This window comes from Nothobranchius furzeri, chromosome 13, assembly GCF_043380555.1.
Source record: "Nothobranchius furzeri strain GRZ-AD chromosome 13, NfurGRZ-RIMD1, whole genome shotgun sequence".
NCBI lineage: Eukaryota > Metazoa > Chordata > Actinopteri > Cyprinodontiformes > Nothobranchiidae > Nothobranchius > Nothobranchius furzeri.
In genome coordinates this window covers 51,962,822-51,978,688 of record NC_091753.1, presented here as the reverse complement: position 1 = coordinate 51,978,688, position 15,867 = coordinate 51,962,822, and the positions used below count along the sequence as shown (strand labels likewise).

The window sequence follows — 15,867 nt, the reverse complement described above, 5'->3', positions numbered from 1 at the left end:
CACTGTTTCCAAAACAGAGGAACTCAGATCAAGACTTTCAGAATTACGTTTCCTCCAAAAGCTCAATGGCACTGGACAAAACTTTTTTTTTCTGCTGAATTTAACTCCCCTCATGGCCCCTCCTGCAGTGATTGATATGCACCAGAGTCGTGTTGTTTTACAGTACGTCCAACCCAGGAATCCGACACCAATCATATAATTAGCTTAGCCTCCTTGCAACCACAGCTGTTTATCCTCACCGCTCTTCCAAACTACCGTCAGCGTGTTCTTCGCAACAGGACCGGATGCGTGTTTTCTTCTAAACTTCAGTGCGTGACGAAGCACCTGAGGTCAGGTGGGACGGCGCTGCTGCCTCGTGAGCGCCCAAAATGCGCGCGCCTTCCACATCAGAGCTGACACTTCAATTAATTCCGCCGCTCCGCGAGACAGCCATGCACTGCGGGACGCGCACACACGGCGAGGAAAAGCCCCGCAAATGCACACCGATAACCATCAAATGACACCGAGCACGTGCTGGAAGCTTTAACTCCGCTCTGTTTTGAGCTGTTCGGGACTTTTTCCACAACTCTGCGCAGCCCGCAGACCACGCAGCGGTAAAAATGAGGCCGGGCGGCATCGTTTTAATCGTCGCTTTCTGCTCCTTTACCGCTTATTACATCTATGAGCCAATTCCCGAGGAGATAGAGGAGAGATGGAAACTCATGCTGACCAACTCGTTCTTCAGAACTCTCAGTCACCTGGTAGGATCAAACGCCTCTCATATGTAGATTTGCCCTAAAAATCATTGACTTTGAGTTTTACGCACGAGCGTGTCCAAATGTGCTAAATGTTTATTTTAATTATTAAAATGTGATTTGATTCTATAGATGCATTAAAGCATGCGCGGGTATCTATTTATGTGTTTGTATTTTGCTGATGTAGATATGCATGCTGGTTGCACCAGATTATGTCAGATGCTAATCCATAATAATGTGTTGTATAGTCCTGCTCACCTGCTCTAATAATAGATCCTATTAACTCACCTCCGTTTATGGCACTCAGATGTATGTGCTTATACGGCCCATCCAGCAAATAGGGCTCTGTTGCTCTGAAATAGAAAAGATCCACGTCAGGTTCAGGCAAAATGATGTTGCAGTTATTACAAAAAATAAATAAATAAATAAATAAAAAGAAAAGTGAACAGAAAACGTTTTTTATTTATTTAACTAAGCATCTGAATCCTATAAGGGCCATGCTGCACAGATTTATAGAATTATTAATGTTAGAAAAGGAACAGAAATAAAGTGCTTATTAATTAGAATGATTAGATTTCCTGTCATACATTTTATTGCAGACCCAACAATTTGCTGGTGGAGTTTCTCATATATTCTCAAAAGCTATTTCCCAGTTTCATTTAGTTTCTGGAGATCATCTCAGCTAAGGTCAAGTTTGGGAGCTAACTGGGAACACGAGAACATCTTTGAAGCATGTTGGTTAAATTCAAGCAACACATTTTTCCCCACAGAATGCAGCAACCTGACAAAAATCCTGGCGCTTTTGCAGAAAGAGCTCTCCTGTGGGATGCAGCGACCGATTGGAATTGCATTCAAAAGTTTTATATTTTTCATTTGATTTGACTGAAAGCGAATCGGTGATGCAGCGGAAAGGTGGAGCTGTTGGGATGAGTGTGTGATTGTACATGGTGTGACTGGGTTTGTTGGGGTCAGAGTGAATGCACATCAGCTGATTGGATCATTCAGGCCTTTCTAAATCAACCTTTAATTGTGACTTCTCAAGCTTGATAACCTTAGGGAGCTGCTGACCTTTTCCTCGGCTACATTCATGTAACCACTCGTGTTTTTCCTGTCTTCGCATCTCCAGACTTTTCTACTTTGAATTTTGCACACAGGATTTATTATTTTTTTCATGTAAACTAAACAGCAGGTTAATATTAGAGTTTTAAAGTGACTAAATCTGTGACGCACCCACATTTCTACATCATATCATCGTTTTTTTTTCTTTTTCCAGGCGGATCTTAGTGAATTAATGGGCCTGAAGGACTATATGGGGGTAATGTATGCCATTACTTTCTTAGAAAGGATTGCACCTGTGTCTGATGAGTATGTTGAGGTGACAGAAGAGACGTTGGATGGGGTGGAGGTGATGCTGTACCAGCCGAAGCAGCAGCGTGGCAACGCTGATCTCAGAAGAGCTGTTATTTACCTGCACGGCGGAGGATGGTGTCTGGGGAGTTCTCGTGAGTTTCTGTTTCCTTTTTATGGAGTTTAAAGGAAAGTGTGACTGGATCATCGCTGCTTTTATTTTGTTTATTTTTGATTGACGTGCTTTTAGCAAGACTTAACTACTGAAATCAAAAATTACAAGTGCATTGTAAACGCTAAAAAACTATACAGCTTTTAAATTCCTGATTGAATCTGTCAGCTGAAGATGTGAGAAGCTCTAAGTGGAGTCATCAGTGTGATGATGTGGGTTTAAGCTTCTTCTGAAATCGAAACAATCACACAGCGAGCCCTGCGGGACTGATTCGCCTCTCTGTCTGCAGGCGGTTCGTGTAGGATGATGTCGTTTCAGGAACAATTGCTGTGATGTTTGCTTTAATTTCCCTGTCTGTGCAGGAATGAGTCCGTATGATCTCCTGGCCAGAAAAATCGTCACTGAGCTGAATGCAGTAGTCCTTTCTGTAGAGTAAGTATTTGTTTTTTCCCAACATAATTATTACATCGTTCTTTAAGAAAAGCTGTTTAAAGCCTTAAAGGTGTGGAACACTGAAAAACACATTTTTAATGATTATTTCTGATTATAATCAGTCACTCTGAGTTTTTCATGCAGGCTGAACATGAAAATAGTCTCCTACACCTATCTCCTGCATTAGCTTCTGATAGAAAACAGACGGTGAAAGTCTAGGATTAGAAAGTCCCGACAGATCTGCGTCACACTGTCACTTAACATTCATGGACTCACCCATCTTGACTCACGACGGGGAAATTTGTTGTTGATTTAGAGTCCAGGAAACAACAGAGAACATCTTGGCTAGTAGAAACTAATCGTTAGCATTAGCAACTCCACCTCGCAGCAGAACTTCTTCAGGTTTGTGTTGTTTGTAGACATAAATCATCAATGTTGCAATTCAGCGGCGGAGTTGCGTTGCTGTTATCCGATCCAAGGCAAGATGTCCAAATATCAGGAAAAAGGACCACAGATCCCACCGTCTGAATCTCAGCTGGGATGTGAATCACTTCTAGTTCCTGAAACAGGTGCACCAGTGTTTTTCTTCCCCAGAGTACAACTTACAAGGCATTCATTCCTACTAGAGACCACTGGAAATGTGTTTATGAAACAAGTGTTTCGCACCTTTAATAAAGCTGGAAATTGGCATTTCAGTTATTCAGATTCATTCCATCTATCCATCATCCATCCATCCATCCATCCATCCATCCATCCATCCATCCATCCATTTTCAGCTGCTTATCTGGAGTTGGGTCGCGGGGGCAGTAGCCTAAGCAGAGAGGCCCAGACTACCCTCTCCCCAGCCACTTGGGCTAGCTCCTCCGGGGGAATCCTAAGGCGTTCCCTGACCAGCTGTGAGACATATCTCTCCAGAGTGTTCTGGGTCTTCCTTTAGGCCTTCTCCTGGTTGGACGTGTCTGGAAAACCTCACCAAGGAGGCATCCAGGAGGCATCCTGACCAGATGCTCGAGCCACCTCAACTGGCTCCTTTCAATGTGGAGGAGCAGCGGGTCTACTCCGAGCCCCTCCCGGATGACTGAGCTTCTCACCCTATCTCTAAGGGAGAGCCCAGCCACCTTGCAGAGAAAACTCACTTCAGCCGCTTGTATCCGCGATCTCGCTCTTTCGGTCACTGCCCAAAGCTCATGACCATAGGTGAGGGTAGGAACGTAGATCGACCGGTAAATCGAGAGCTTCGCCTTCTGACTCAGCTCTCTCTTCACCACGACAGACCGGTACAACGCCCGCATCACTGCAGATGCAGCACCAATCCGCCCATCGATCTCACGCTCCATCTTTCCCTCACTCGTGAACAAAACCCCGAGATACTTAAAGGGACTCTAAGGAAGTTTGACAGTCAAAACATGTATAGAAATAATAAATTTCTTCTTCATACATTCTCCTGCAATGCCCTGGTCCTGTAGAATGAGCCCTGGCATTTTTACTGGGATTGCCTGTTTTTCTGTAAAATCACAGAAAAAGAGAGTTGCTCGGGTCGAGCAGGCTGCTTCATGCGCGTTCACGCTCAGGCATCGCCCGTAGCATTTGCTATATATATATACATATATATGTGTGTGTATATATATATATATATATATATATATAACAAACAATATATATGTTGTTAATAACTAAATATCTGATAACATTTTTGTTGAATAATAAATAAATAAAAATAACACCTTCTCTCCATCTAAGACAGCAAAAACATATTTACTGTTGATTACATCATCATGTTTGTGGTTCTGGATTTTGACAGATACCGCCTCGCCCCCGCCCACCACTTCCCTGTCCCGTATGAGGATGTTTACCGTGTGGTCAAACATTTCCTCCAGATGGGGGTGCTGGCCCGGTTCTCTGTGGACCCAAGGCGTGTTGCTGTGTCGGGGGATAGTGCTGGAGGGAACCTTGCAGCTGCTGTCTCCCAGCAGGTAACTGAATCTATTTTGGCTTTATAATCAAGAAGCGGGTCCAATTATTATGTTTTTTCTTCACAGAGCTATTTGAAAAAATAACAAACGCAGTGTCTCCTGGAACCACAAGATCATCTATTATCCAACTATTTGTTTTCAATTTCGGACACGGGGATTGCATCTAATTTCATTGTACTCGTTGCAATGAAAATAAAAGTTATTCTATTCTATCTATTAGCTTTTGCAGTGATCGGCTGCCAGATTTGGGAAAAGTAATAAAGTGTTCACGCCTAATATAAAAACACTGGCTGACATTAATAATGTAGAACAACTGTTTGAGTGTTTATCTCTCAGAGAGAGAGGTTTGTCATAATCGTGGTCTGTGAGGGAGGATCTTAAACTGTTGTCCTCAAAGAGTTCATGCTGCTTGAATCTTGGGTCAAACCTGTTCCTGATCACAGCGCAGCTGCTGAATGTTCTGAAACCAGTAATTAAACCCAAAAAGTACCAAAAAGAACAACAAAGACTTTCAGTGGAAACACAGATGCCAAAACATATTTTAGAAACCTTTATTTTGAGTTGGTTAATGAGGTAAAGTTTAGTTTCTGGTGACAAAAGGATTCCAGCAACAACACATCCCACACTGCTAACAGATTGTTTTATTTTAGAGAAGGGTAAAAATAGAAATGCATAAAGCCCAACTGCACAAAATTAACTACATCACGCCAAGTGAAAGGAGCTTTTATGGCTCTCTCTGCTATCGGGTTGCCATATAATCAGCAACCAGACCATTATTGCCATCACTGACGTAAAGATTAATCTGCAATAAAGTAGTGAATATTTGCGTGAATGCATTGCCTCCTATTTAATAGCTTTCGGTTGCTAATGAAGAAAAGTATAAATATTTGCACGTCTTGTATTTCAACATACAAGCTAATAAAGAAGAATTTTCTTGGTCATGTGGTGGACAACAGGGCTCATGAAGAGATAACATGAGGAATTGAAGAATAATCCTCAGCAAGGCCGCGAGTTCTGCAAATAATCTCGTTGGAATTTAATTTTGTAACAGAGATCTGGGTTAAGGTTTTTAGTCCATTCTCAGATACAATCTCCTGACCTTCACATGGATCACAACCAAGCTCTACTGGAATCGCATGTAAATGACTCAAAACATGATTCCAATGGAATGATTTTGTATCCACACACAGATCAAAGAACCTGAGACACCAGGTGTCCAATGTCAGTGATGGTTAAATACAACTAAAACAGGAATCCTCAAGATCCAAAGACTAAACTTTGGTTGTTCTAGGACATGGATCTATCTGGCATTCATTCAAAGTCTTGATAGTCCCAGTAAGCCCAGGAACGTTACAAGTGCGCTCCGACATCATACATTGCTTTCCTCTCATCTGACAAAGGCTGTTAGCAGTGATCATGCTAGCGATGTTCTACAGTTAGCATACCGGCACCAACGCTGCAGACACTGAAGTGGGTTGGGTGATGGAAATTTACGGGTGTGTGTCTACGCCCATGATGTGTTATTGACCCTTTGCACCGACATCACCTAATCACGTGGGTCCACCATGGTGGACAGCAAAAGCATGTAAACAGTTAGCAACACAATTACTAAACAAAGGGAAAAGTAGAGCCTGAAATTGTTTTTGCAATCAAAACAAAAACAAAACTCCTCCAGCATTCCTTTAACTAGTTCATGCCCAGTTCAGTTATCAGAAGAAGTAGCGCATCTAGCGGTGGCTCATAGATAGCGGTATGTTAGCTTACCAACGTTAGCTTACGTTCTCTCTGCAGCTGTTCACCGATGTAAACATGTTGCTGACTTTGCCTAAATTCACCCCGCTGGATTTATAACTTTATGTTGTAAACAGCGTTTCACTTTACACCAAAGCTGATTTTTAAAAAGTCCGGATCCCTACCAGCTTCTGTTGCTGGTGGCGTTACCGGGTTCAGCTGCTGCTCTCACACCGGAATGAGAAGATCTCTGAACGCCGACGCTCATATAAATAAATAAATAAATAAATAATGTAATTTTAACACACATAATCACACATCGGAGCTTTAATATTGTTAATAATTATCTCACTTTACACTACAGTGGAAGGCGAGCATCCTCCAGGGTGAAATACCCATCCATCAAGATTATCAATAACTAGTAAAAACACATCACATTTATCCCTGTCCCTGTCTTCCTCGTGAAATAAATTAATGTCTGATCTCTGAATTGTGTGTACTGAAACTCTAATTTCCCTCTGGGATTAATAAAGTATCTTTGTTGATGTTCGCTGCTAATCTGAGGGCTGCTAGTCCGCTTGACGCGGCAGTTCATCTCCATCCTCAGCCTTCATCAAAGTTATTAAAAAAACAAAAACAAAACTAGTTGAGTTTACATCCTTGTCTGTTAGTGCACACACACACACACACACACACACACACACACACACACACACACACACACACACACACACACACACACACACACACACACACACATATATATATATATATAAAAATTATTATTTTTTATTATTCTGAATATTTCTAGGGATGGCCACCTCTTGGGCACCTTTGATGTTCATATTTCAGTATTTTCTTTTACAAAAGTGAAACACAATAGTGGTTTGTCCCTTGAATTAGGTGAAAATTAAATTTTTTTTGGGTGATTGTTGTAGAAAAGGACTCACCCCTTCTTTCTACCGGAGCCGTCAGCAGCACGTTACTTCTTGAAGTGGTCAACACCAGCGACTACACAAATGGTTCTGGAATCAAGTGAAGATCAACAGAAAATGTCAACAAAAAAAAAAACACTTTGAAAGAAAACAACACAAGACCCCCAATGTTTCTTTGACAACTATAAAGTCTGACAAGAAAGAATGACTCGCTTGACTAAAAATGTAACTAAATGAGAGCTGGTTTAAGACTTAAATGTAGTATTATATCTGTAGCACCCACGCTGTCATGGCCTCTTCAGACTCTCTGACCATTCCAAGTTACTCTTCTAGACATGATTATACAAGTCAGTCTGGATAATGGAAAACACACGAACTTTAGACGCAATCTGCTCCAAACATTTACTACTCCTTATTATAAAAGTCCAAAACAGTTAAGGTACAGATGGGAAACTAGTACTTTTGATTTCTTGCTGGACCTTTTGACAGAGTGCTGGAAGAAGGGGCTCAAAGTCAACATGATGGAAATCTGTTTCAGATGCTGAACTGAGAATTCACGACGGTCACCAACTCACTAAACATGAAGTTATTTTCCTCTTTATCACAAGTAATGCTTTTATGGTGATAATTGTGCTTTTAGGTCCAATTAAATTACTTTACGTTCAGCTTGAGAAATTGGACTTGAGGAGTGAGAGCCTGTGCTAACCATCAGATGCGTATGTCTCACAAATTTGGCAGCCCTGCTATATTTTATGCAATCTTTCAACAGCCATTTCCTCTTCTTGTTTCTTTGAAACCCTAAACTGCATTCGGTTTTCCTTTAGATGAAGTTCATTTGTTTTGGTTTTTGTTACAGTTGCAGAAAGAGCCTGGACAGAAGATCAAGTTAAAAGCTCAAGCCCTCCTCTACCCTGCCCTGCAGGCTTTAGACCTCAACACACCATCATACCAGCAGAATCAAGACATGCCCATTCTGCCACGTACTCTCATGGTGCGGTTCTGGAGTGAGTATTTCACTAGTGACAAGACCCTCTTTAGAGCCATGATGGCAAACACACACAACAGTCCTGAGACCTCGAAGCTTCTCAAGTTTGTCAACTGGAGCACCTTTTTACCAGAAACTTATCATAAAGACTACAACTACAGTACTCCTGCTGTGGCACAGGAAGTGGAAGTGAGGGTTGATGGGATAGACGAACCTTCTCGGTCTTTTGCCGACCCCAGGGCATCGCCCTTGTTGGTCCCAGACACACATTTATACTCCCTACCCAAGGCCTACATTCTGACATGTGAGTATGACGTTCTCAGAGATGACGGAATGATGTACGCCACGCGGCTCCACGCAGCCGGTGTCGAGGTGACGCACGAACACTACGACACAGGATTTCACGGAGCCCTGATGTTCACCGTGTGGCCAACGGACTTTCTGATTGCACGCCGCATGACAGCAAACTATATTAAATGGCTCAAAGAAAATTTGTAGGAACTTTGGCTATTCCAGTTTTTCCACATAGTGATGCAAATGTTTGGTTCTGTATATATGACTTTTCCTCCCTGTTCTAAAAAGAAGTGTTCTTTTTACTTTTATTTTTTGACTTTTACAGCATCAACACAAGCAGCAAACAGGATTTTATGTATTTTTTCCTTGGCAATATTTTTTCTGATGGCAAGTATAGAAACTCAAACTGTAAAAACCAAAACTGGGGTGGATCGGGGGCACGTTATAGCAGGGAAGTGGTCTTTATGCAGTGTTCCTTTACAAGGGCCACTTCTCATGGGAATATGGTCTTACTATGATAGGAAACATGTGGCCAGTTTCCACTATCGGAATTTCCAGGATGTTTTACCAGACCTTTGAGGCATGAGTGTGTCTCCTTTCCACCGACCCGGCTCAAATGAACTATTTTCTGGGCTATTTCAGCAACCAACAGAGTACCTGAACTTAAGTATGTACTTGGAGCGGCCTGGTAGAGTCCGCTCCAAGGGTGGGACTTGGGGTTAACTCATGCTGATTGTAACTCTGTAGGAAATGACATTGGCAGACGTCGCCAAACAACTGACATTTGTTGGCGAAGCAGAAAAGAAGAAAAATAATATAAGCAGTGTTGATGCTCAATAATCGCTGCTACACTGAAAAATGCAGTGGGAATCCACGACAATACCATAATTCATTTCACTTAGTGGTCTCAAAGAGAGCTGTAAAAGATGGTGCTTCACCTTGTTATTGAACTCCGCCTTTACATCACATAGGAGCTCTCCCCATCCACTAAATGGGTTAAATAACGGTGTACTTTTACAGAATCTTATTTTTACTGTGGACACCTTCTGTCATTGATCACTGACATCACTCACTGTAGAAGGAGTGGTATGCTTACATCTTAGGAAAATCCTGAAAGGGCTGAGAGGACCAAGCCATCATATCTCTCATTCACTTTTCTCCCTCCCAGGAATTTCCCAGAACTCCTATAGTGAAAACATGGCTATAGATAAGCAGGACTTCGTTAGTTTTTCAGCTGGGTATACTTTATTGATGGTTTTGATCGTGCATAAAGCCGGGCGTACACTGTGCGACTTTTTCACTTTTTTGAGCCGATTTTCCACTCGTGCGAGAATCCACGACATCGGGGCGAGTTTTGCGCCGAGCGGTCGTGTAGTGTACAGGGGGTTACGAGAGGCGATTAACACCACGTGACCAGCTGCCGATCAGGAGTCGTGAGGTCGCACGGACTTCTGGAGTGTTTGATATTTCGCTCGTCCCTCGTGAGGGTATCGCACTGTTGAAGCGGCGCTGCGAGCAGCTGAGACCCAAAATGTATCAGAACCGCTCACGGCCCATGCGCAATCCTGCATCAACGCCGCTCGCTATTTCCCTAATAACACACGCTGTTCATTTTTGTTTCTACACGTTTTTTTACTCACAAAGATTGTCAAGAAAGCGTGTTTGTCGTGTTCATGTCAAATTAAACTGATCACAAAACACAGATTCACTTTCTTTATTTCGTTTTCCTCATCCAACCCCCATAAATCCCTGTGTGTCCTCCTGCAGCACTCCCGAAGGACAACAGGCAAGACAAAAAAGTCTGACATGTTGAGTAAAAACTGCTATTTTTAGCATATTTTTAGGGCCGACGTGTTGCTACCAGACGTACAGTGTGAGCAGTCAGGTCGCATGCGAGAACTGGGTTGTGCAGTGTGAGCACATGACTCGTGAGATCTGCCCTGCGAGGAAGTCGTACAGTTTGAGCTGAAGCTGAACGCTGCGAGTGAAAAAGTCGCACAGTGTACGCCCGGCTTAAAGCATCCATTGTGCTGTGGCAAGGACTTTATTCCAGCAGCAGGGTCGTAAACAAAGCATGGTGGCAATGGTGGTAATGGTTTCTTGGCACCAAACATTTTATGCTTGCATGCATAGAGCTAGCATGATCTTATAGAGCATACATAAAGTAACACAGTAAAGTAACCAGTAGCCCTACTGGTTGAAAGTGGAAATTACAACGGTCATAAACACGTTGCAGCCTGCTGAAGCTCGTGTTAACAACAAACTAACACTAACAGGAGCCAACTAATACCAAAACAAACCATGAAGTAAAAATATCCATGCTGTTGGACTAAAAACATTACGTACAAGTCCATTAGCAGCTAAGCCAGGTCACCATCGGTCCATGATTTTGTAGACCGTGCCAATGTTCATTCTGGTTTTAGCTCTTTGCTTTGTCTCCAAAAACATTACTCTTATGCTTTAAATTCCAGGCTCCGCCACGATGCCAACAAAAGGCAAATGTCTTCTTTTCTTTCGTCTTGTGATTTTTATTGACAATCGGAAAACTGAAAAGCTAACTACTAGCACCGCAGCTAACAGCCATGAACAGGTAAAGAGCTCCCTTCATAGAGCGCCTACCCGCTCTACAAAACTGTTAAGTGCAGTATCTGGCCAGTTGAGGGCTATTGAATCCAAAAGGTTCAAATGAAGGCAACTGGACTTCTTTGATTTCTTGAAGAAGTTTCGCTTCTCATCCGAGGAGCTTTGCCTATTCTGACTGGAATATGGGAGAGTCAAGCTTATAAACTGTAGCTGTCTATTGTTATTTAACGAGCCAAAACTACTCTGGGTACCCCGCCTCTCCATCCCCTGATGAGTCGTTGGCCTCTGTTGAATGGGGACAAATACGAAACAGGTCAAGTTTCTAACTCAACAATGACCGAGATCAATGTTAAAGCTGTAGCTTTAAGTTTTTATAACTATTCAATGGTACATGAATCCTAGCTTAGTCTAAGATAGGCCATACCAGATTGGGTCTGGGATATCGTACGATCATGTCTGTATGGGTTTAGATCCTTGTGGGAAAGGGTTTCTTATGGAAAGACCATGTGGTAAAATATCGATGTAGTGTGTGTTGATTATTTGGACATTTTTTTCTCTCTGAAGGAGATTTTGCTAATTTCCTGTGAATCATTCATATTATAATTGGTTGTGAAGACCATAACAGGGTCCTAATCCAGTGTGATGGGAGTGCAAAGCTTATTGTATTCATTTTGGCATCAGTATGACATCAAATTATGCCTTCAAGGATTTAAAGAATTCACCATGAATCTTTGTAAGTCAGAGGGGGATATTAGAATTTTTTTATATTCAGTATTTTTGGCCGAAGGCCGTTTTTGTCTCCGAGTTTACTTACCGGTACTTATGAAACCTAACACTGCTTGGATAGGTTGAAACAACCTTGAGTCAGTTGTGATTACTGTTCTAAATCAAAAATTGGCAACTGGAAGCCATATTACAAAGACTTCTTTGTATTTTAATAACAATGAATCAGTTTCATGTTTTCATTTACGTTCCGCCAGCATGTTGCTGCCAAACTAGATGATGACGCATTTTTGGAATAATGTTAGCTTAGTGTAATGTCGAAATATGGCAAAGATGAAGAAGATTTGTGAAGAACATCAACAGTTATTACAACTTTGAGTATATATATATATATATATATATGTGTGTGTGTGTGTGTGTGTGTGTGTGTTCTTTTTTAGCTCATGAGTAGTTTATTAGATTTGAAAAAGTCATTTTAAAACAACATAAAGGAAAATGAAATATAAAAATCTTTTTTTGGAAACTATTGAAGGCCGTTGAATATGTCGATTGTTATCTTTAACCTTGCCTCCAATGCAGATCTGCTCTAGCCAAACACACAAAGGCTGATCACATAAAGGACCTGTTGAAACATCGTGCTTGTTGCATGGAAACCAGCTCAAACAAGATTTTATGGCTTGTTATTTGAATGTATGACCATGTCTGATTTGTATTTCTATGAGGATAATTTGTTTATTTTGAACAACAAAACCATACTAATCATATTTTATGACTGATGCGCATTTACAGTTTTTCCTAAAATATTTTTGGTATAACATCATTCTGTCACGTTTTACATGAAACCCTTGAAGTGGTCTTTAAAAAGAAAATGTCATGTTTGGATAACACTCAGTTGCAGTTAATATGACTTTGACTTTAGGTTTGCTTAGATCTTTTTTAGAAAGAGTTTTATTTGTATATGACAATATTGCCACTTTCCAATTAGATTTTTTTTTTTGGCCCAAAACTTCTAAATAGGCCTTTGTACATCTGTTTCCCTGGTGAAAAGCTTTCTTGGCATTGTTTTCAGATTTAGTGTTACATGAAAATAAAATGAATTTACTCGAACATTTCCTGCTTGTTATCTGTACTTTAAGCACATTTTACAAGAGTTATAAGTGTGTAACATAACATAAGACAAGGATCGGATTTTTCATTTAAGAGCTTCCCTTTTGCATGCATACAACAGATCGCAGCGCAACACCCTAAAAACATACTAGGTGAGGTTACAGGTAAGTTAATGCAGCCAAGTTCATAAAGTTTCACTGTGTTAATGTGATGAGTTGGAAAAAATAAAGCAAGGACTTGTGTAGATTTTATGCTAAAATCTCACAGAAATTGTTCTTTGCAAAAATAAATAATGCTATATTTGTTTCACTAATTTTCTTTTGCACTTTAATCACAAATGATCTTACCTTGCTGTTTACAGGTGAAACTCCCCAAAATTAGAATATTATGCAAAAGTTAATTTATTTCCAACTTGAAGTAAAACCCTGCTGCAAACACTAGCATAGACCTCTTGAGGGTCGCAGGGGCTTTTCTGATCGCAGTCTGCCTGGGGTCCCTCCACTGATTTCCCTTTTTCCTATTCACTCTCTCTCTTTCCTAACAGTTTTTTTAATCACAATTGTCTATTTTTGGTCATTTTAAATATATTTTTAAAAATTTTCTAAATGCTTTTTTATATTTTTTGTTTTTGTGAAGCGCCTCATGATTTTTATCTTGAGAGGCGCTATGGAAATGATATTTTCTTCTTCTTCTGGGGCAGCTCCTGGATCTCTGAGACTTGGAGCTCCTTCCTTCTCTTATGCATCTTTGTGGGGCAGATCTGTGGCCCCTCACACTCCCTATTGGACGCTCCTATAGAGAAACCTTACATATACAAGAGCACACAGGTGCTCACATGGTGTTCTCATAAGTATGAACTTGGGCACGTTCAACACATGTCTTAAGGCTGTGGTTGGCACTAATTGCACTGTGAGTAATTGTGACTGTTCAGTAAAACAATGTTGATTTTATATTTCCTCATCAGGTTGACGCAGTGATAGCTTGCTCCTGTTGTATTGTTGTGTATCCCTTTTCTGCAGGTCTAGAAGCAGACTCTTGTTCATCAATGATTGTTTATTTTTGTGCCCCCCACCCCACCCCCCTTTGTCTCTTCCTTTCTCTTTCACCTCTGTCTCCGTGTCTGGTCGGAATTACAAGCATTCAAAAATCAATAACATTAAAGTTTTAAGTATCAGGCGTGACATTAAAAGCAGACGCTTTGATGCTCCACCTGAGAGTAAATCTGTAAGGCTTGTCACCAGCATTCAGACATTAATTCTGTTTGCTTCACAGCCAGACAGGACACGGAGAAAATAAATAAATAAATATAATAAAAAAAAACTAGCATAGACCAGCAGAGTTGGTTACTAGCATTGGATCCTGGTGATTAAATGCTGGTTTTTCAAGCAGCGAACTTACTGTATATATGAGATAGACTTGTTAAAGTCAGATATTTCAAGCCTTTATTCATTATAATTGTGATGATTATGGCTTAAAGCTTATGAAAAACCTCATATTCAAAATCTCAGACAAATATTGTGAAAAGATTCAACAATCTAGACCTAAAGTGTCACATTCTAATCATCTAATGAATCCAGAACACCTGCTAAGGGTTCCTGAGCCTTTAGAGCACGTGTCAGACACGAGGCCCGCAGGCCAGATGTGGACCACCACTTCATTTTATGTGGCCCGTGAAAGAATCAAGTGTCTTAAAAGAAGTTTGTGCCCTTCAAAGCGCACATTGGCTATAAACTACATATATATATATATATATATATATATATATATATATATACTACCCCCCCCCCCCCCCCCGTTTAGACACGGCACTCATGCTGCAACACGCAAGATTTTTTATTTATTAAGCCTAAAAAATTTTTTTACTCAGTAACGGATATGATTTCAAATGTTGCGAATTACAATTCTTTTTTTAAAACCATACTCAAGTTAAAGTAAAAGTACAGATTTTAAAAACGACTTCAAAAGTATAAATATACAAAAACTACTCAATTACAGTAACGTGAGTAAATGTAATTCGTTACTTTCCACCTGTGGTAACGAATACCACTGATGTGTGCTTTATTTAAAATCGACTTGCTCATGTGTAATTTGGTTATTCCACATTCAGCGTTACTGCAAAAATAAGTTTGTTTCCAAATGAAAAGGTTCAAACGTTCATATCTGTAGATAAAGGAAAATGTGCACATTTACCGTCACTTTAAAAAAAATATTGAGTTTGGCCCGCGACTTAGTCCCAGTTTTTCATTTTGGCCCAGTGTGAATTTGAGTTCGACACCCCTGCTTTAGATGGTCTCTCAGATGGAAGACTGGAATAAATGGACTTTTGCACCATACTGCAATTTTTTAAGTTTCACTTGTATTTTCATTTAGTTTGCACTAGCTCATACCCCTACATTAGATTTTCTATTTTCAGGAGAATTCCAGATGGGTTCCAAGTATCTGAGAGAAAATTTGTTTTTCGTCTTCGTCTTCGTCTTCCTCCGCTTATCCGGGTCCGGGTCGCGGGGGCAGCATCCCAATTAGGGAGCTCCAGGCCGTCCTCTCCCCGGCCTTGTCCACCAGCTCCTCCGGCAGGACCCCAAGGCGTTCCCGGACCAGATTGGAGATGTAACCTCTCCAACGTGTCCTGGGTCGACCCGGGGGCCTTCTGCCGGCAGGACATGCCCGAAACACCTCCCCGGGGAGGCGTCCAGGAGGCATCCTGACCAGATGCCCAAACCACCTCAACTGGCTCCTTTCGATCCGGAGGAGCAGCGGTTCTACTCCGAGTCCCTCCCGAATGTCCGAGCTCCTCACCCTATCTCTAAGGCTGAGCCCAGCCGCCCTACGGAGGAAACTCATTTCGGCCGCT

At 41.3% G+C, this 15,867-nt stretch overlaps 1 protein-coding gene across 1 annotated transcript; it reads left to right on the top strand.

Annotated features, from left to right (window-relative positions):
* The first annotated feature begins 424 nt into the window (after positions 1-424).
* On the top strand, positions 425-9,032 carry aadac (arylacetamide deacetylase). Its single transcript, XM_015951064.3, has 5 exons — positions 425-740; positions 2,008-2,236; positions 2,616-2,685; positions 4,487-4,658; positions 8,181-9,032. The coding sequence occupies exons 1-5, from the start codon at positions 600-602 to the stop codon at positions 8,805-8,807; spliced, it is 1,239 nt and encodes a 412-aa protein (XP_015806550.1). The 5' UTR covers positions 425-599; the 3' UTR covers positions 8,808-9,032.
* Positions 9,033-15,867: the final 6,835 nt, after the last annotated feature.

Excerpts from the sequence above, each read along its gene's own strand:
- aadac (XM_015951064.3), top strand. The coding sequence starts at position 600 with ATGAGGCCGGGCGGCATCGTTTTAATCGTCGCTTTCTGCTCCTTTACC. Across the intron at positions 2,686-4,486 it reads GCAGTAGTCCTTTCTGTAGA|ATACCGCCTCGCCCCCGCCC; the intron begins GTAAGTATTTGT and ends GGATTTTGACAG. Across the intron at positions 4,659-8,180 it reads CAGCTGCTGTCTCCCAGCAG|TTGCAGAAAGAGCCTGGACA; the intron begins GTAACTGAATCT and ends TTTTTGTTACAG.